At 38.5% G+C, this 22,393-nt stretch overlaps 1 protein-coding gene across 11 annotated transcripts in view; it reads left to right on the top strand.

Annotated features, from left to right (window-relative positions):
* CREM (cAMP responsive element modulator) overlaps positions 1–21,392 on the top strand; it is a 35,285-nt gene extending 13,893 nt beyond the window's left edge. For 4 of the 11 annotated variants that reach the window (XM_063148431.1, XM_063148387.1, XM_063148374.1 and 1 more), the window contains 5 exons: positions 4,350–4,441; positions 4,584–4,729; positions 10,394–10,537; positions 18,430–18,586; positions 20,279–20,895. In XM_063148431.1, the coding sequence (XP_063004501.1) occupies positions 4,350–4,441; positions 4,584–4,729; positions 10,394–10,537; positions 18,430–18,586; positions 20,279–20,423 (684 nt within the window). In that variant the 3' untranslated portion in view covers positions 20,424–20,895. The other 7 variants (XM_063148381.1, XM_063148420.1, XM_063148394.1 and 4 more) reach the window with 6 other exon arrangements.
* Positions 21,393–22,393: the final 1,001 nt, after the last annotated feature.

Below are 22,393 nucleotides of genomic sequence, written 5' to 3'. Positions count from 1 at the left end.
ATTTATGTGGCAAATGTTCATGTGTTTAAAGCTACTGGAACTAGAAAACAGGGATTGGTGCAAAACATGTAAGACTTTTCAGAGTTTTTAAAAAGTAGAAAAGGCAAGAGAGAATGAATTCGCAGTGTTTTGGAAATTTCTTGGCCTCCCATTGGTGTTTTTTTTCTTTGTAGCTGGGAAGGCTTCTGCACTAGTTTTATTGAAATCTGTTTGAGAAATGTCAACTGAATTGCTTTTTGCAGATACAATAGCTATTTCTGATAAGAAAGGTGATACACCTCTCCCTGTTAGGAGAAAAGGGTTTTGCCTGTGGCCATTGCAACACATTAAGCAAAAGCCATGTGTTGTCAGTCTTGAGAAGCCATCTTTAATGGTAGAGGCTTCTTAATAAATTTCCACTATAATGACAAAAAGACATGTATAAGTAGGATTTATATTTTAGAAAAATAATAAAACTGTGATCAGATAATGAATATTTTATTGTTGAGTAGTAGGTGTAGATGATGGGACCTCAAGGTTTTGAAGTCCTAGATCACTATGGAAAGAGATGTAGTAGGTGCTAATATTTGATCAAACTTCAAGTCAGAACAGAGTATTCAAAGTAAATACTTTTTTTCATTGGAATTCTTTCTAACTGTAATTTTCCTGAGTAACCTTTTCTCAATAAGCACGTTAGCAATTCCCAGTTTCTCTTCCTTTAGTCAGTGTAGTCAGGACATACATGCAAAGATAGAGGACTTTTTTCAAAGCTCAGAAGGAGAAATTTCTCAGGGATCTCTTGCCAGCTGCTGCTGTGTTGTCTTAGGGGAGTGGAAGTCAACTGTTTGTTGTATTGAGTGAACTCTGGCCGTCCACCCTTACCCAAAGGGGTAGAAACAAGAAAGTTTTGTCCCAATTAATACTGACTAGTTAGTTCCAGGATTTTGCTTTGGTTTCATCTGGATAAGAAAGGGCCTTGAAGATGCTGTAGAAGAATCCATTACAGAGGGTGTTCCGCCCTTCTGTGATCCTTTTCAGTACACTATCCTGCCACCTGGAATTTGCTCCAGATCATTTGGCTTTAACTTCTGCCTTGTCTCTGCCAGACAGTGGGGAACTTGGGAGATTACATCAGTTTAAAAAAGAAATCAAGAAGTATGCTGAAGGTTGGTGTTGAAGCTTGCATGACCTCTCCCTCAAACATCTGCCATTTTCAACTGAAAGTGCTCAGAAGTTTTTCTCATAATGCTGTTGTTTTTTAGATGAAAAAATACGTTTATAGCATTCCTTATTGTTTTGTTAAATGTTGTTTTATTTGTAGGAAGATTTAAATTGTTGTTTGACTTATTGCTTGCTCCTCCCTGTAGTGTATCAGGTCTTGGAAAGACTTAACATGAGTTTGAAGTTAAATTTGTTCAAATGCAGATGAAGCTGAAATAGGTAAAGTCGAAATCTGAATGATGTCCAGGAAAAAGCTAAATGGTTTGTTTGTTAACAGTATGGACATGGTTGTTTGCTGTTAGAGTGATCTGAAGTGTTCATTTCTCTCTTTGTCATGATAAAAATTAAAGTTTTTGAAACTTCTTGTAGAAAATGTCCTCTTCCACATTGTAGTGGTTTGACACTGGCCAAAATTCCAGGCCCTCATTAAAGTTGTTCACACCCCCTCCCCTGCTACAGCTGGGCAGAGGAGGGAAAATTTAACAAAGGGTTTCATGAATTGAGGTAAGGACCAGGAGAGAACGCTTCGATGGCAAAACAGGCTCAACTTAAAGATACAAAGTGAATTTATAACTAAAAAATCAGAGCAGGATAATGAGAAGTAAAATAAGCCCTTGAAGACACCTTTCTTCGTCCAGCCCCCCCCTCCTTCCCACTGACAGTGCAGGGAGACAAAATGTGGGAGTTTTGGTCATTTTGTCACCCAAGGTTTTCCTCTGCTGCTCAGGGAGAGAAGTTCTTCCTCAGTGAGACTGTGGGGTCCCTCCCCTCCATGGAGACAGTTCTCCATTCATTTCTCCAGCATGGCTCCAATCTCTTGAGCAGCAGGCCTCCCAAAACTGCTGCAGTGTGAGTCCCTCCCATGGCAAACCATGCTCCCAAAACTGCTGTGGCATGGGTCACTCTTCCACGGGGTGCAGCCCTCCAAGGACAGGCTGTTCCAACTTGGGAGCAAGACCTGTCTCCTCATGCATTTCCCGCTGATCCATGGCCTCCTCCAGGCATCCACCCACTCTGGCATGGGCACCTCCCTCATGGGCTGTGGGGGATCTCCCCTGGATCCCCATGGGCTGTGGGGCACAGCTGCTTCACCGTGGTCTTACCATGGCCTGCAGAGGAATCGTGGCACCAGCATCTGGAGCACCTCCTCCTCTGCTGACCTTGGTGTCTCCATGTTGTTTCCCTCACATGTTCTCACTTCCTCCTCTTTTCTGGCTGGAATTGAAACTGTGTCCCCAACCTTTGTTTTGATTTCTTCCTAAATATGTTAACACAGAGGTGTTACCACCATCTCTAATTGGCCCGGGCTTGCCCAGTGGTGCATCATCTGCAGAGCCATTGGGATTGGCTCTACTGGACATCATGGAAGCTTCTAGCAGCTTCTCACAGAAGCCATCTCTGCATCCCCTCTGCTACCAAAAACTATGCCGTGCAAAACCAATACACACATTAAAATGCTTAAATAATCTTGTAATTATCCTTACCTTCTTCCTAAAGTATGACTGCTCTCAACTTCCTCAGCCATCTTCACAAACTGGGGGGACTGTTGGTAGCTGTTAGGGTAATGTGACAATTTAAAGACAATTGAGGTCTTGTTTTTCAACTATTTGTCCTGGGACAAATAGATAATTTATTAACCCCCAGGCCCCAGCAGAATGCAAATTCTGTTTTGAGTTAGGATGCCCAGGCTCTTTCCTGACTGTGCAATACGATCTTACTTCTGAAGGGTTATGCCGGAGGCTTGAAGACTGATCCATGAGGAGATTGCTGAAGGCACTTTGGGAGGGAAATGTCTTTCAGAATCTCTCTCTGCTGCTCAGCATTGGTCTCTCCTGCAAAGGGAGGAATACAAATTTCTTGAAGCACCTGACTCCCTACAGTCACCTGAGTTCTCTGATGTCTGGTTTGGAGCTGGGCATCTGTACACATTCAGAAGTAACTCTCACTGCCTAGGTGGCAGATGTAGAGTTGTAATGATGTTTGTTGTGTATTACCCAGCCAAATGAGACTACATTAAATATTTTTACACAGAAGTGTAATGTAGTAAAATTAACAAGTGAGGAGATAATTTTGTTCTGCAATAACCCGCAGTTCTTTCAAGGTGGAGTTCTAAAGGTTTGAGTTGAGCTGACCCAGACCTATAAATTTCCAGAACATTCCAGACAGTCATTTTCTACTGAAGTCAGGCAGATTTTGTTTCTGGTACCAAACACTGAGGATTGGCAGATGCATTAATTCCAGAGCTCTTCCTTGTATTCCCTGAGCTTCCACTGCAGCTGGTTCAAACACTTGAATTCTTCTTGTCTCTTACATCGTGTTTGTTGAGTGTTAGTTTAACAAAGTGCTTAATCTGAAACTGCAGTCTGGTCTGTCTTCATGTGAAAAGATTTTCACACTATTTCAATTTGAAAATCTCACCACAGCAATAGTTCTGAGTAGAATCCAAGAAAATAAAGTCTTTTCCTTGTTCAATAATGACTTTCAGTTCTGTGAAGTAAGATAGATGCTGGTCAAGAGTGTGATTCAGCCCAAGGCCTTAATATTGTCTGGAGTAATCTTAAAAGAAGAAGAACATATGAAAATACTAAAGGTCTGAGAAATTGAGATACTGTGCATTTCTTAGGCACTTCCAAAACTCATACAACATTGCTAAACAATGCCTTTGCATTTATGAATGTGTTAGTAAGTCTAATAAATGTGTATATTTAAATAAAGTTAATTTTTAAATAGCTTTGGTGTGGTATGAAGAAACTTTTATATTGTGTACTATCATTTAAGGCACATTAGTGCAGTATTCTGTATTTTAGATGTTTGACTTCACTTTTAAGACCTAATTAAATTGAATAATATTTTTATATTTAAAGAAATCTGTTTCCAGTGCTTTTTCTAAGTGTCATTCACAAAAAAGTAACCTGGATTTTATTGACTTACTCCTTTTTCAAATGGAAGATGTTATCTGAGTGGCTGTGTCTGGATAGCTTCAGAATTTGCAATTTGCATTGGAAAAAGTAGTCCAAAAATCACATGATTAGTGATAAATAAGTCAACAAACTTCCCATATGTAAACATGGAAGGAGTTTTAAAAAAAAAATTACTCTGCTGCTCTTTTTTTGATGAAGTTATGAATTTCAGGAACTTTGCTATTACAGGTAGCATCGATTGCAGATGAAGCTGCACAATCAGAAGTGATAATTGATTCTCAAAAACGTAGGGAAATACTTTCAAGAAGGCCTTCATACCGGTAAGGACTTTTAATTTTGGTTTTGCTGGTTTTAAAGGCAGCTTACTTATTACAGCAAAACTGTCTGATAAAAGTCAGTTCTTTGATTTTCTCAAGAGTATGGATCTTCAAGTACATAAAATTACTTACATTCTCTTTTTAGAAAAATTTTGAATGAGCTCTCCTCAGATGCACCTGCAGTAGCGAAGATTGAAGAAGAAGAGAAGTCAGAAGATGAAGGAACGCCTTCTGGTATTTCTGCAGTGGCCATGCCAACCAGCCTGTATCATACTAACACAGGGCAATACCGTATGTGTGCAATGTACTACGTGGTGATGCAGAGCATAGCATAGCTTTGTTTCTAGCACTTACTAATGCACTAGGGGTGTTTGATTTTCATGAAGAACAGTAAGAGATTCTGTATTTTTAAGTAATTATTATTAATTTTTTCTAACATGGGGATTATCGACTTTTAATCTTGTAGTATTTGTTGGCTGCTAAATTGAGTCGTCCTAGAGCTTCTATGCATTAAAATGTAGAGGTGAGGCTCAGCTGAAATGAAAAACGTTGACACCTTCATGTGAATGTTTAATGATACAAATGATTGCAGTTTCAAATTCTTGTGATTTGTTATGTATTAGCGCTATTCATTATATGAAATGGCAAGTAGAATTTTTTGAAATGTAAGGCTGGAGTATGAAATTACTTGTTAAGTTCCAATTTTCTTTCTTAAAAGAATTATGTCTTTTTGTCACCAGTTTTTAAGTATCTGCACTTTTATCACAGAACTAACCGAAATCATGGTTTCCAACATTTGATACATCATCCAAATGCAAGTTCAAAGTTATGCTCACTGTTCTGTTCTATAGATTTGCTTTTAGATATTTTTATTCCTGTATTTTTAGTAGAAGTGTTTTATAACTTGCACTCTGTGGCTTCTTTGGACATAATCAGTTATCAGTTTGGATAACTTTGTAATAACAGCTGTTCTTAAAATTCTGTATTTTATAAAGCTATACTCGTACAATTTGTAGGGGATTTTCATGTTTTTTCATAAGCAGACAGTGCAGGTGTTTTTCCTTTGAAATAATGACAGGAAGGTTGCATAAGAAATGTTGTGAAGTTTTTTTCCTGAAATGAGAAAACAGAGGAAGTCTATTAAAACACTGCAATGGCATAGAAAAGAGGATAGAATGGCTCTAGTTGTGTTCTACTCATCCTTAGAATTCTTCAGTTATTTTTAATTTATGCAACTAAACTAATCATTAATGATGCAAAGACAGAATTTCCCTATACTGCTTCTATCCGTTCAGCATAGAAAGTAATTTTGCTTGTGCCCCTAGGCTGCTTTTCTTACCCTTCATGTAAGCTCTAGACATAAATAAATGTTTGCTGTGTGATGTCCAGCATCTGAAGTATTCTTTTCTGTGGAAAAGAATACCATCATCCTAAATCACAACTATTCAGTACAGAGTCCAGCATGTATTAATGTATTCCTGTATTCTAAGAAAAATTAAATATTTTTCTTCAATTTTTGCATTGTATTTTTGATTTTGCTTAGATTTAATTAAGAATATATATATTTGCCATTTCAAGGCTTAAAAAAAAAGTGTTATAATGTCTGTGTATTACCTAGTGAGCCTGTAAACCTCTAGGATTTCTAAGAAATTTTAGAGCTTAGGTTTAATCATGGCTTCCCCTGGGAAGCCAAAGTTGTACTTTGACCATAATATCTTGCAGGAGGTGATTCTTAGGGGAATATATTTTCATTTGAACACACCATAAACAATAGTGATAGGGAGGTGTTTAAGTGAATTAAACACTTCAAGTGTTTATTCAACCTTAATTCAAAGGTTTTGGTTTCTTGTTCAATCAGACAATTATTTCTGAAAATGAAGCAACAGAGAGCATCACTGACAATGTGAGAACAGAATCCACAAAAAATTAATTAAATCTCATGTGTCTTAATTTAAATTAGGCTATAAGCCAAACTTGGGAGATTCTGTTCTTTGCTGCTTTTTCTTTGAGTAAGTTATAGTTGTAGCATAAAACATGTGCTGTATAATTAAGGTTCTCATCATAATGGGGCATTGCTTCAAAATGCAATGTCAGCCTTCATGGACTTTCTTGGTTTTGGCTCAAAAATTTTGTTTTGAGAGCTTTTTCTTTTTGGAAATAGTTTTTCTTGCTGAATTTATGAGTTCATTAATTGGATTTTTTTTTAAAGTTCAACTTTGTAAGTTAAAATACCTTTTGCCTTAGCAAATTCTGTGTATTTTAATTAGGCAGGTGGTAGCAAGGATGATCATTTCCTTTTAATAAAGAGGGTCTTAATTTGGAACTTGCTGAAGAGAGCTTGACTGTTGACCACTAGTCTTTACATATATGAAGCACAGATCTGAAGCATCTCTGAGCCTTCCTGTTGGTTCCCTGTAATCCCCAGGAACTGCTCTTAGCTAAAACCAGGAACATAGGGTGGGAATGTAGCAAATCCAGTGTTGATTTTAGACTGCATATGATGCAGAGGGTCACTCCATGTATCTCCTTCATCTTCACACCTCCTGTCAGTAGCTCTGTGCTTCTGCCTGTCATTCCTGTGCCTGAGGACTCCTCTGTCCCTGGCCAGCATGGGCTGCCCAGGTTCTGCTGTGCAGGCACCCAGTAGTTTGTGTGTTAAGCTTGTGCAGTGTCCGTGGCAATGAAGAGCTGGCCTTGTGGTGTCACCATCTGTACTGTGCCCTGGTTTAAAAGAGGTGTTTGGTTATTACATTTGCTGGTTCCTTTCTTTCTCTGCTGTTCTTTGTATTCCTGCAAAGGAAGGGCAATTTGAACAGATCATTTTGACTGTGTGTTTATGTCTGGATGTCTGGGATGACTCTTTTTGGAAGAACTTGATAAGTAAATAGTTTGGAAAACAAATGTATTTTTGTCTAATAACAGCATTGATGGCTGTTCTCTACTTAGTTTTCACCAGGCAAAATGGCATGTTGCCATGGTTTCCCAATACCTTTTTCCTTGGAGCTTCTTGGCTTGGCTTATGGAAGCAGACAGACTGACATGACCAGATAAAATGTCTTTGCCAGCTACCTCCATCAACACACATGTGACCTTTCTGCCAGACAAATGGGTAGTTTTGCACAAGATGCTCTCCGGTATAGGAGCCTTGTATTCTTATCTGACTACACACCTACTCTGTTGGCTGTAGTTCTGTCATGTTGGTTGTTTAATACTATAAAAAATTACTTCCCTCACCTGTGGTAGTGGTCTAATGTGTAAGAGTTGTTTGTTCAGTTGGAGTGTGTGAATCAGTCTCCCCATCCCCCTGCCTCCTTGTGCATATCATGATGATCTGCATGAAAAAGTGCAGGGGGAATGAAAATTATTAAATCTTTACCTATCTGTTTGAATTACTTGCTCTCTTAGAACAGACTTTTAACAATTGAAGAATTAGGAAATCTTTTGGGAAAAGATTTTAATTTTAGTTCAATTAATTTTAATTAATTTTAGTTCAATTTCCAGTTTTGGAAGGGAAAAAGATCTGGGCTTTTCCTCTGGATTAGAGCTGATGATCATACTCAGAGAGTGGTAGTAGTACTGTCCTCGCTCCTAGTTGGAAGAGAAGATGCTGCTTGCATCCATCCACCTGCATGACATTCAGCTACAGGGACTGTCCAGCAAAGTCCTGTACTCATCATAAAAGGCTCAGTTTTCAGTAGAGCTCCAGCACAACAAAGTGTCTGCAGTGGTTGAGATCAGGACAGTGAATGGGGGACAGGCAGTGTGTGTTCTGGGAATGTGGCAGGAATCAGTCCAGTAAGGGAGGCAGCTACTGGAGTAAATTCACTTTTGTGTATAAAGTACTGGGTTGGGATCTGAATGAATAATTGCTGGACAGCTGTGATATAATTGTTTACCCAGGTGCACTGTGGAGCTAAGAGCTTTTTATCAGTCTGTGCTGATGTTTTACTGCTTAGGAAGCCAAACTGACTGGGGTTTATGTGGTAGGGTTCTGTGATGGTGTAGATGTACCATTCCTGGTGCTAACTCTGAGAGGCAGAATTTGGCTCTTTTTAACTTGTCTGGGAGGTAGAGTTGACAAAAATCTTGTTGCTCTTGTCCTGGACTTTGTGAAGAGTAGGGGATACAATGCTTTACTTTTGTTGCTTCTCTCTGTTTTGTCTTGCCTTAAAATGGGGCACTTTCTGCTTTGGAGGCCAGACTGAAACATCTTGCACTCTACCCCCTGCCACACTCTTCCTCTTCTCCTCAATGCCTTCTGGAGCCTGTGTGCAGCACCCAGCCTACTGTTGCCAAAACAGAACATTTGAAATCAGCAATCTCTAAAATTCACATAGGTATCTAACAAATCCTGTATTGAGATAAGCAGTGCTGAACCTTCAGGAATGGCATCAAATACTGTAATCTGACAATGAATTCAGAGAAGTTGGCCAGCCTCAGTCTTTTTTTATGTATGACTTTTATAGCATAGTTTAAATATCTTTTGTGGGAGAAAAGATTTTTTACTCTTTGGGCATTGGGTTCTCAGCTGAAAGTTTCAGGATTGCTTTTAATTAACACAGGAGATGTGGATTTGGCTGGTGAATCACTTGGTAGATAAGGAGTTGGCTCAAAGAGCTCCAGTCAATAGCTTGATGTTCAGGTGGAGGCCAGTGATGAGTGGTGTCCTTCAGACATCTGGGACCAGTATTATTCTGTATCTTTGGTTGGAGATGTGGAATCTTTGTGGAGATGTACCTTCAGAAAGTTTGCAGGTGACACCAGGCTGAATGATGCAGTTGAGAGTCAAAGCTCAGTAGAGAGAAGGGATCCCATCCAAAGGGACTGTGACAGAGTAGAGAGGTGGACCCATGCAAACTCCATGATAAGGCCAATGCCAATCATCAATACACAACCCTGTGTATGGGTTGTGGCAATCCTAAATGTGGATATAGGCTGGGCAATGAGTGGATTGAGGACCTGGATGTGCTGGTGGCTGAAACACTGACTATGAGCTGGCAATGTGTGCTTGCAGCCTATAAAGCCAGCCAGATCTTGGGCTGCATCCAATGCAGGGTGGGCAGCAGATCAAGGGATGCAATTCTGCCCCTCCACTCTGGTGAGACCCCACCTGGAGTGCTGCATCCAGCTCTGAGTTTCCAGCACAAGGCAGACATGGACTTGCTTGAACAGATCCAGTGTTAGAATTAGATGATCTTGAAGGTCCTTTCCAACTCAAGCCATTCTGTGATTCAGTGATATTTCTGTGTTTAACAAAGGCAATGCTAATTTCAAAAGGAATATACAATTAATGATGTCTCTAGGGAATTGCATTTTTATAAATACTTGATTATGGCAAGAAGGCAGTATGATTTTTATTAATGGGGAAAGTATATTTGTTTTTTTTCATATTGCTATTTCATTGAGGGAAGAACCCTACTTTGTTCTGTTTCTTTTTTGACATGAGTATTGGGCTCCATCCAACTGTGTACAGCCTGGTTAAATGTTGTGCTAAACTTTTTCTTACACTAAGGAAAAGATTATTAGTGTTAGACATCTTTCTTTTCCTTTGTCTTGATGTCCTGGATTTTGTTTTCTGAGAGTCAATAAACAACTCTTTTAAGATTTTTTTTTAAATAACTCCTATGTTAGCATTTAAAACATCACTTTTATATGGCTAGGAGCTATGATTTTTCCCTACATATTTAAACTATTTTAGTAGAGTTAATATTTCTGGAAACATAGAGATAAAATGTGTTGAACATGGCTTTTTATCTGTTATATGTATAGCATATGCTACACAATAGACTTTATATTTGTGGAAATCAGTATTAATATTATCTAAATTTTATCATACAATTGGTCCTTAAGCAAGGAGAGGACCAGGAGTCCTGTAAGACAGTGTTTATTGCATGATTTTTAGCATGTGTTATGTCTTTCTGTTGCCTAACTTCTCTTTTTTTTTCCCCTGTTTAGTTACAATTTCTCAGGGTGGTACAATTCAGGCTGTGACAAATTCGGGAGCTCCTCAGCCAGGTGCTACCATTGTGCAATATGCAGCACAGTCATCTGATGGCACACAACAGTTTTTTGTTCCTGGAAGCCAAGTTGTTGTTCAAGGTATATTTTAATAGTCTACTTTGTTTTCATTTTTTCATATTAAACAATTTTTCTTAAAACGTTTCTTATTTCGTGTTGACATTATTGCACCGTTAAGTGAAATACTCATAGCAAGATGAAAGAGTCTTAGGAAGGGATTCAGTTTCTCTGCTTAGTAAGGCTGCTCCTGTGTTTGGTTAAAAAGGATGAAATAGCAGTATAACATCACTTTCTGCTTTGGATTGTCCTTTGCAGATTTTGAGACATGTTTAATTGGAATAAAGATACTCTTGCAGATTGAAGTGAGATGCTGAAGGTGCGCATCGTTTAATATATGAAACTAATTTGTTTTTTTCAGCAGTTAATGTTAATGAAACACAAATTTAGAAGATTCTGGGATATGTTTAGGGCAGAATTTCCTTTCAACTTATGGCTCTTGCAGTTACTAGAAAGCAGATCCTTTATTGAAGCTAGTTTTCTCACAAAGGAATGCTTTGAAGGTCCTAAAGAGTGCACACATGAAGAGATGAAAACCTTTGAAAATGGGAGATAGATAGATTTCTCTATGGAGACACTAAATTAATAGCTATGGAGAATATACAGATTTAAAAAAAAAATTTTATTGACAGAGAGAAGTAGGAGGGAGGGCTGTATGAATACTTTCTTGAGCCAAAACAGCTATCTGAAACAAGCCATGAGAAGAGCTAGGAAGTATTTAGATATGTATTCATGGAGTGGATGAGGATCATCAAATAAATGTCGAAATACATTGTTGTTCCAAGACTTTTCCAGAAGCATTTCAAGTGCTTTAAGACTATAAGATGAAAATACCTTAGTCAAATGTTAAGTTTTTATTGTTCAGAGAGTATTGTTACAACTTCCCAAAATGTTATTATGAATACATACTTAACAAAGCCTTAAGTCCCAAATTTGACTGTCCCCAAATCAATTTCCCACTCTAGTGCTGCATGTTTTTCTGAGTATGAGTCTAATATGTTTTCTGTGTGTGTGCCTACACATCCCTTAAATCAGAGGCCGCCTCCATCTCTCCAGGTTCACGGTAATATTTTATAGCTACTGCTTTGATTCTTCAGAGCTTTGGTGTCAGGGGCAGAAAGAATAACTCCTCAGCTGCTTCTTAAACTTCCCATCTGTGAAGAAGCACAGCATTTGAGGATTTTGTCTGGCAGCATTTCAGTCCTTGGGAATTCCATTTGACTGATTTTTCCTTTACAGACTCTCCATTACAGAGCTGTTCTCTGACAGGGCTGCTCAGTCTCAGCAAAGGGCTCCACAAGATGGAATATCCCTTTAAGTGTTTTGCCTGTGATGGAAACTTTCAAAATGGATTCAGAGACAGTAACTGAATGCCTTCTACATCCTATTTCTGGAAGCATCTAGATACTTTTAAGTAAATGGATTTGTTCTCTGTCTCTGCTCAGAGAAGTTTATTTCCTGGAATTCTCTGTTCCTTTGGTTTAAAGTCCAGTGCTTTAGTGAGCCTCATAGCTGTTAACATAGTCAAAAATGTGACATAACATACAGGGAAAAGTACAAAGCAAACAGTAAATGAGCATGAACTTGGAGATGATGAGAAGTTAAAGGGCTTCAACTTACTCTACATGCTATTGATATTAGAAAATCTTTAGGAAAAAACAAAACATCTACAGTGAAAAAAAAAATGTATAAAAACATTGTGAAAATGTTTACAGCAATACAATTGTATGAATGCAGCAAACTTGAGTTAATTATGATGGAGTGACACAATGGAATAAGTTGAATATACAAGTGTCTGAAATGTCCTTATTACAGCTCATCCTGCCTGTGCCAGAAAGTCTGTTGGCACACAGGTTATGAACATTTGTCATTGATGTACATTTTGTAGTTGACTGTTCACCTAATATTGTGATAACATAGATTATAATGGAAAAATTATTCTGCTTACTAATCCTACCACTTACATATGTATTTTTATAATGATTTTGGGTAGCAGCATATAATTTATTTCCTTTATCATAGAAGAAGAAAAGAATATAACAAATACCTGGAAACAGAAAAGATCTGTTTCAAAATCTTTCAGATAGCATATGTATTAATTTTTTTTCTAAAGTATTTGTTAATGAATCTCATGTAATAATGGATAAGATCACATATAAACCCTGTGTTTGGTATTTTCTGATAACCTGTGATGTGGGAAAATACTAGGATAAAAGTGCCAAATATATTGATCCAATTGAGTGACATTGTATTTGCTACAAGTTTACATTTGTAAGCAAAATAAGAGGCAGTTCTAGTGTCTGGGCAGTTTCCTAACACATTAAGGGTTAAGGATTTTTTGCTAGCTGAAGAAAGAAGTGTTTTGATGATTAGTGAAAGTGAGTGTAGAAAAGTTATATAAAAATCATTCTGTTGGGATCTATGTGTAGTTTCATTACATTGTTAGTGATATTTGAAATCTGTGGCTTGAACTTCTTGTGCTTTAGTTCTGATCTTCTGCACATCTGATCCTGAAGTGCTCCTGTAATCACAGAACACTCCTGTAAACACAGGATGTAAAACACAGAACATCAATGCAAACATTGATGCTTCCAGTGCTGCCATCCAGTACAGTTTCACAGTTGATAAATTGCCAGTCTGAATTTGTTTGGTACAAACACCTTAGAAGTTTGTTGTGCCCTACATACAAACCAGTGCTTGGACTCTTGGTCTGAAACTATTTCATTTGCATTGATGTAAATAAGGAGTAACTCTCTTAGAGCTGAGCTGTTGTTTTATTTTTTTTTTTAATTTATATTTTAAAACACAGTCAAACAGATCTCTTGGACATATTTTGAAAAAGGAGGGAAGAGGGAAGAGGTAGCCTTTACCCAGAGTTACTGTTCTGCTTGGTACAGCATCTGAAACTACTGGCTTTAGGTTGACTTACTTCGTTGGAGTGTTCCTTAATAATTTCTGAAGCTTTTAACTGAAATTAAATGAGTGGGTTGTGGGTTTTCCTGCAAAGCAAGGAGCTCTAGCCTTTCATTTACCCATTTGTTACAGCTTATTAAGCTTTCCTGTCTTGCATGTCTGTCCAACAGAGTTCTCTGCTTTTATTGGAACTCTTCCAATGAAAACAACTGCATGTCTGTTTTAAATTTCCTTATTTTCTATCCAATCATGTCTTTATCATTTGGATTCATTCATGAATGCTAGAGCCACATTTTCATTTCTGTCAGTCAGTGCTGTGAATTTTCAGGTCTTTCTTAACAGCCTGCTTTGTGGTGAGTGCTTTCTGTAGCTTTATGAATAATTCAGGGGGAAAGAACAAAGCTAGGATTTATAGCAATATGGAAGAGGAAAAAAAAACCAGGTTTACTGGAAAAGGAATTCTTTGGGCTGCAGTTTCAGGGAGCTGTTCCAGTGATGGAGCATGTTAATGACAGCGGTAAGCAAGTGAGGTCATTGTGATGTCAGTGCTCTTGCTTGTAATCCTGCACATGCTTGGTAGTTTGGAACAGTTCATGCTGAGCTCTGGTAGAGGAGCAGTAGAATCGTGTGTGCAGAAGTTGATCATGGCTGTGACAGGAGATGAAACAGGTAAAAATTTTGTTAGCCTTTGACATGGTATTTTTGTATGTCTGTGCAGTGTTTAGTTAATATTTGTGGCGTTTTCTTTTGAACCTGTTGCTGTAATTCTTTCATCTCTCTAAAGTCATGCAAATAGCTTCTAATTCTCTCTACTTAGTGTAGGATTCCAGGGCAATTTTAACAGTTTTGTTTGGGGGGGGGGGGGGGGGGAACTAAAAATCACTGTTAGTGCATGAGTTTTTGCACAGATTGATTCAGTAACTGTTCTTTATTATTTGATGGAGGATTTTGCTGAAAACAATCCACCACTCTACTTTTGCATTTTTCTTTATTGTGGTGATAGTCATATATGTTGCTGTGTTTATAATTGCTTTTTCTTTTGTAAAAATGACAACTGCCTTTTTTATTGAGCAATAGACGCTACAAATTTGATAGCCATGGGCTTCAGCATAGCGTGTAAATCAACCCTATGCTCCGAGCATTAAAACACACTGAATGGAAACAGATTGGAGGGCAATAATTGAAGTATTGTAGCGCCTGCTTGTTTTCTCCTCCACTGTTAAAATGGTCTGTTCCTCAGCTAATTGAGTTCAAAAGGCTGACGTCATTAGATTTCCTGGAATCGTGTTGCAGTAGGGAACTGGAAAAGTTAAACTCCAAACAAGATACACATTGACGTCAGCTCCAAGTCATGCTGCGATTTAGTCAGTTCCTTTCTGCCTCTCAATTGCCTCCGGCAGCTCGGTGCCATTAACTGCTTCCCTGCCGACTCCTACGTGCTGCTGCTCACTGCTGCCGCGCTTGTTTCATTAATCCAGAGATAAATATCTGCTCAGGGTCCATGTATTTAATGCTCAAAGGGATAATGATTCATGCCATTCATGCCTTGTGTAGCCTGTTTAGTGGTGAAGTTAAAAACCCCTTGGTAATCAAGTCCCACCATTATGACTCACAGAGGGGGAGAATAGGCATCCAAATGCATCGGGCGTTTTTTCTCTTGGATAGTCACTGAAAGATCAGAGTGCAGGGATGCTCTCTAGTGTTCAGCAAGTTACTTTTTCCAAGAGGTGATTGCTTTTTTATTTTATTTTTTTTAATGCATGTTTGGTTTTTTTCACTAGTTGTCTGTTGGCTTTGTTAATTTTCCTTTAGCAAGTCTCAACTAAAAGCTTCAGGTTTTCAGTGACTTTTTACTCCCCTTGCATTTTAAGGGGTAAAAAAAAAAAAAAAAAAATTACCCCGGGCAGTGTGATAGGGAAATGCACCAACTCCAGGTTTGTTGTTTTGATAACACTCTCAGTTCTGTTTCTGGTACCTTAGGAATTACATTAAACCTTGGTGAAGTGTCGTTAGAAATGGCCAAAGAAGTCTGGGAGTCTGGATGAAGTGTGTAGGACATTTATCTCAGATGCTGAAATGGAAGGTATTCTTCACTGTAATACAGAGACATAATTAGGCTTAAAATAACTTTGAAAAAAATTAAATTTATCCCACTGTGTTTAGAGCCTGTTTCATCTTTCCAAAGGTCATTTTCTGGGGAACTCAGTTACATTGTAATTTCTTGAGCTAATACACAAAACATTTTTCAATCTTCAAAATATATTTTTGCAATGATATATCGGAAAATATATATTATTGCACAGCTAAAAGATACTTTGTCAATGCTATGCTATGCTTTCTGTTTCTAAACAGTGGTGTCTGGATTGGCAAGGTCAGTACCACCAGAATAGTTGTTTATCTGTGTCCCTGTGCTGGCAGGTTTCTAAGTGAGACAACTGTCAGGCAGAGACTGGGACCTGCTCAGACTAGAACATTTACCAGTGGTGTTTGCTGATCCCAGCTGAGATAGGGACTTGCTTTTGTTAAGTCTTGCTGGAGGTACATGATCACACTGAGTCCTCTGCACAAAAGCTGCAGTAAGTCTGTTTGCTGCCATCTGAGCTTAAGTCAAACACAGACAACAAATTAGTTCGTCTTGCCAGGCTGAGGTGATCTGGTTTGTGGAGCTTTCCCACCATGACTTCATCTACAGAATGGTTTGCTTGGATTTCTAATTCATTGTAGCTATGGCAAATTAAGGTAACATCTCTTTAATATCTAGTGATGAGATAGGAAAAGATAGTTCTTACCATAGAGTCTCTAAGATGTATGTAATGTCGCCAGCATAAAGGTGAGCCTGAAGAGTTGCTAAAATTCCACTTTTATAGTTAGTGAGCTGAGGTACCATTCCATTGATGTGACTGGGACTGCTAAGAAATGTGGAGGATTTAAAGGGTTAAGCAATTCCCCTGTAGATGTACAAGATGACCAAGCCCTGTGCTCAGGGCAGCTGCCTGTCATTGCTCACAGGGCTGTTCTGAGCTGATTTCCTCCTCCCTCTCTCCCTCCCACATCCCTCGGGGATTATCCAGGTCAGTTCACTGGTCCAGTTCATCTTGTAATTCTACAAACACTTTTACCCACAGGACTGAGGAGGGGGGGAGGTGCACGGGGTTTAAGCTGATAATGATTTCAGGACATGGCTGTGGAATTGTAGTCCAAGCACAACTTGATTCCATTTTTTTTGTTTGTTTTGAACTAGTGAAGCACTTACATTAATATAGTAAGAATAATAGTATATTTTTATTAGATTTATTTTTTCTCCCCTATAGTTAACTGCTCAATCTGTCAGCCTCCCCAAGATGTTTTTGTCTACCTTTTATTTTTCCAAGTTGACCTGGTGTCAGCTGGGATAGAGTTAATTTTCTTCCTGTTAGCTGGTACAGTGCTGTTTTTTGGTTTTAGGATGAGAGAGGTGTTGATAGCTTACTCATGGTTTGGTTGTTGCTCAGCAGTAGTTGCACTAAGTCAGGGACTTTCCAGCCTCTCATAGTCTGCCAGTGAGTGGGCTGGGGGTGCACTCAGAGCTGTGGGGGATTCCACCCAGAACAGCTGACCCCAGATAGCCAGAGGGATATTCCATACCTAAGGCATCATGCTCAGCATATAAACTGGAGGGAAAGCTGGCCTGGGGCCTGCTGCTCAGCAGCAGGCTGGCCATCAGTTGGTGAGTGGTAAACAATTGCTTCTAATTTGCATTAATTATTTTTCTTGGGTTTATTTTTCTTTCTTTTGTTATTTTCCTTTTCATTATATTTATTATTTTATTCTATTTCCATCAAACTGTTCCCATCTCAACGTATGAGTTTGCTCTACCTCATCCAGCTGGGAAGCTCTGTGGGTGGAGTGAACAAGTGACTGACTGTGGTGCTTAGTTGCAGGCTGGGGTTAAACTGTGAGACATGTTTTTCCATTATTTGAATAATGCTTTGGAGAATTAAAGTATAAAATAAGTGTAACAATAGCCTCTGAAACATCAACTATATAGAGTTGCTTTAATGACACAATTTGAATTTTTGTTCTCTCATATGTAAATGTAAAATATTAATGGAAGGAAATAGGTAAATACTTGCTCAGAATGTAAAGAGGAGTATGTTTTTCGTTTGGTTTTGTTTTCTGTCAGACAAGACACAAGTACTTAGGACTTCCCCAGTGTTTTTAAGTTGAGGTACATCATGTAGGGACAAGTACATCTGAAACAAAGAAATGACGTGAGTCTGTGAGAAAGGTGTTGGTTTCCAGTCATATCAGATCAGCATTTAGCTTGGGGAGGGCACAAAACTGCTAAGCTCAGGAGCTGAATCTGAACTTTTGCCCTCTGATTTACTGTGCAGCTACACTCCTTCCTGTGCAACTGCCACTGCCTCCTGTTGCTGCTAATGCTGCAGCATCCCATGTGTGGTCCTCTTGCCCAGGGAACAAATGCCTGAACATCCTGAGCACTCGTCTGTTCCTTTTCATTGCAGCAACAGCAGCTCTCACTCCGTATCCAAGGGTTGCCAAACTGCTTTTGTAAGAGGAGGAGAAGCTGTAAAGCTGGTACTGTTGCTATCACAAGGAAGGAGGAGAAAGTTGTCTTCTGAAGCAAATTGAATCCTGTACAGGGAGAACAGGGTAGCATATAAACCTCAGTTTATATGCAGGGCCTTCCTTTTGTGGGATTATGCAAACAGGAAGTGTCACTGCCTCAACTATTTCTCAAACTGCTTTCCTCATGTTGTATGAAGAGAGCCATGTGGAAGCTTTCAGTCCAGCTGGCTGCTGGGGCCACATGCTAGAGCAATTCAGACACTTGACAATATGGAAATAAATGCTATTAAGATAAAAAATATAGTTGTGTCATTACAGACGTGTGCAATAATTTATGTATCTGGGATCCTGGATAAATCATTGTCAGAAATCTGTTATTTTCAGATATACTTCTTTTTTTTCCATACGTTTTAAAATATGTTTCTTTTTTGCAGCTGCCACTGGAGACATGCCAGCTTACCAGATCCGAACTCCCACAACCACCTTACCTCAGGGAGTGGTGATGGCAGCCTCGCCAGGGACGCTGCACAGCCCTCAGCAAATGGCAGAAGAGGCCACACGCAAGAGAGAGCTGAGACTTTTGAAAAATAGGTAAGTCTATACAATAACTCATGGTCAGTGTTGTAAACTACCTCCCCCACCCCCTCAAACATTATAACAAAGTTTTCTTCTTAAGGTCATAAGCACTGCCTGTAATTGATGAAGGGAAGGCAGGAAATTCTTTTCAGTCATCCCATGTCCTTCTAGGACAGAGTATTGGTTGTTAACTCTGGAAGATTAGAGTTGACCTTAAAGCCATGGATTTTTAGTTTGAAAATATTAGGTGATTCAGAAATCAATATCAGATAATTTTTGTGATGATCCAGAGTTACACTTTTTGTTGCATTTTAATTCCTGTCCTCTCCCACTACTGACAGTAAAATGACCAGTAGGGCCTCTTTCATTTTAAAACATCCCCACAAAGAATTGTTTAGGAAAATAGCTGAGGATCTCATTAGCAGCTGTCCATTAATGATGCTGTGAAGAGGACTTATTCAAAGATGGAATGATAATTATAGACTTTGCCAAATACTTGGCTGCTGGGATGAGATACTTTGCAGTGCCCCTGTCATTTTGTGAGGCCCATTGTGTGAAGTTGCTGTATATTTTTTAATTAGTTGTCATGGACTTGACTGAGTGTTGTAAATGTCAGTCTTTCTCTGTGCAGTCTTCTTGATATTCCTTGGGGAGTCTGTCTTTTTAAAATGTGTAGCCACTTCTGCCATTGGCAGATTAGTAGTAGAAATAGTCTGCTCTGCAGATTTCTAATACACTGCTTAGCCACTTGTCTTATAATTGAATTAATGGTATTGCTTTGCTCTCATGCCTGTCCTTTATTTTAAATTACTTACAAGGATCACTGCATTGTTGTGCCTCCTTTTTGTTTCTTCTTCCTTCAGTTTTAAAACTAATGCCTATGCTATAGCTCATAACTTGCTGGAATGTTAGCCTCTCACAATTTGGTAGTTTGTCATGTTCCAAGGTAGTAAAGGAGGACTCCCAGTACTTCTAATATTTCTTCTGGATTTGAATGCTTGTTTAGTCACATGCTTCTGAACACACTAGCCAAAGTGTTTAGCTCAAATATTAGAGACTTTTGAGCAGAACTACAAAATGGCTTCAGGCTATCATTTGCCAGCAATAAAAACTACAGACTCGTGTGGCTGAAATGTGCTCAGGCAGCCAGTTCTGAAATGCTAATAAATTGTATTTGTTTGGATTAAATTGTATTGTGTATTGTTACAAGATGCAGTAAGTTTTTATCTTCATGTAAGCTTGGCATCTAGTTTTTATCTGAAGAGAGTAGTGTTATGTTTGTGTTTTTCTGAAAGTATATTCTCTGGGTTTGGTTTTAAGATTTTGATGGCAGAAGACAATGCTCCCGATAAACAGACAAAGTAGAATGTGACTGGAAGAAGAAATGCTGCTTTCCATCCTAATGTTTAGTGCAAGTCAAGTCAATTCATCATCAATTACTCCCTGTTTTTCTCGATTCTTCTGTGTATTGGTTCCATCTTTGTATTTGGTGATGCTGGATGCGTTTCAAGTTCTAGATGTTTTGGATTATATTTTAACTATGTTACTGCTTTTGGCTGTTATCCGATGTTCTGTTTGTGCAATCCAGCAGTTGGTGGTGGTGGTTGTTGTTATTGTGGAGCCACAGGGATTTCAGGTAATTGCATTTATCCAGTCTTTGCCATATTGTGGCTGTTCCTGTAGTCATTTGCCTTGTATTGGTTCCAGGGAAGCTGCCAGAGAATGTCGCAGAAAGAAGAAAGAATATGTCAAATGTCTTGAAAATCGTGTGGCTGTGCTTGAAAACCAAAACAAGACTCTCATTGAGGAACTCAAGGCCCTCAAAGATCTTTATTGTCATAAAGCAGAATAACTGTCTTTCATTTGGACCTCCTTTATTATGAACTTTAATCAAGGCATGAGAGGAAGCAATTCTACAGATTGCCATATGAACTTGAGAAAGAGACACTTGAGGCCCTTGTGGAACCCAGTTTTGCTTAGTGTTTTCAGACTGATTTGGGAGATACTCCAAAATTTGGAATTCTGTCATAGTCTCCATACTCTGCTGAGCTTTCTAATGGCATGCAAATGGCTTTTTTGTTTGCACTTTTTACTTCTGCTTTTTGCAGGGAAGCTGCTAAAGAATGTCGACGTCGGAAGAAAGAATACATAAAATGTCTGGAGAGTCGTGTTGCAGTGCTAGAAGTTCAGAACAAGAAACTTATACAGGAGCTTGAAACCCTAAAAGACATTTGCTCTTCCAAAACAGATTAGTAAAAATATTTATTATACTGTGAACTAAGATATGTCCAGTTGCTTTGTAAGACAATACATAGCCAACATGACTTACGGCTTTCTCTTTGTGTCATTTATAATATATTCCAACTCCTAACATTCCTGAATGCTTTCCTGCTTTTTGTCAATTCATAGCTCTAATTTCAGGTTTTTCATGCACCATCCTTCTGTCTCCCAAGGAGCCAAATGTTAAAAAATATAACAAAGTAAAAAAGTGCATAATTTCTAAGAGCTGTTTCTTTGCCATGTATTTACAAATTACTTTTACATGTTACTGAGTGTCCTGCACATTAAAAATATTTTGCAATTGTTTTAGATGAATCATAAAGATAATGCATCCAGTAATACAAGAAAATCAAACAACCCAAGGTATCTCAGGAAAGAGTTTATAAAAGAATGTTATGATTATATGTATGTACTAGCATACTAGTCTACAGATGATTTTATGGCATATTTTTATATTAGTTGCTTTGTGGAAAAAAGTATTGTATTGCTGTCACTGAGTGCCATGGTTAAAGATAGTTTTTAATAGAACCATGTTGTTTAACCTGTGTAGTGTCTGATTTCCTTTAAAAACCTGGTTGAGATGCTTTAAAATCCATGAGTATCTGAAAGAAGACAAAGGGAAAAAAGCACATCTAAGCTCATGACATGATGCTAAATATATTGTAAATACCTGTAAGATGCTCTCTGTTATATGGCTGCTATTTACTTAAATTTTCTGTATTCTGCAGAATATTTGATTCACTGGAGGTCTATATATCAAAATTTAAATGTTCATCCTGAATACTTCACATTCTTGATCCTGTACACCTGTAGATAGTTGCCAGTAGTGAAGATTGATGGTGCATCACCCACAAGTCTAGGATTGATTCTTTTCACAATTTCAGCAAACAAAACAGGTGGTCAAGGTGTCCTAACGAAGGGAGCTTTCCAATCAGTAACTATTTGCTGATTCACTGAGTTCTGGAGTAGCCTACGGATGAGAGCTGAAGATTTTTAAAATAAACCCATGTTTAAACCAGATTACAGCTCTCATAAATGCAGTATGTGCCAACTTTCCATTGTGCTTTGAAAAAACTAGTGTATATGCAAAGTTGCTTTTGGGTACTTTTTAAATTCAGGAGTGATCTAATTGTTTGGCCAGTACAGTCTATGAGCAGAGTATTTGGGAACTTTGCTGGAACTAATGGCCTTACAGATGTGGTAGGAGGAGAGGCCTGTTTCCTACTTAATTGGCTTTACTGAGGGTGTGTGTGTGTGAGAGAGTGTGAGTGTATGGAAGGGGAGGAGGGATGGAATCATACTGAAGTCATTGAGACTTCCTAATTTAATTTAAACTCAATTTGCATTTAACCCTCTTCACTCTGACCCTCTTGGGGTAGGTTGGTTTATGTATATGATTTTTTTCTTCTTTCCTAAATGACTTGAAATATGTAGGATAATATTCTTGACTATTTTGAAAATCCCACTAGGTACCTAAGTGGCACCATTTGTAAGAAGAGGTATTCTCTCTCACTTCCTGCAGCCACATGAGTTGATTAAGGA

Source organism: Melospiza melodia, chromosome 1 (genome assembly GCF_035770615.1).
Source record: "Melospiza melodia melodia isolate bMelMel2 chromosome 1, bMelMel2.pri, whole genome shotgun sequence".
Taxonomy (NCBI): domain Eukaryota; kingdom Metazoa; phylum Chordata; class Aves; order Passeriformes; family Passerellidae; genus Melospiza; species Melospiza melodia.
This window is presented reverse-complemented; position numbering and strand designations above follow the sequence as displayed.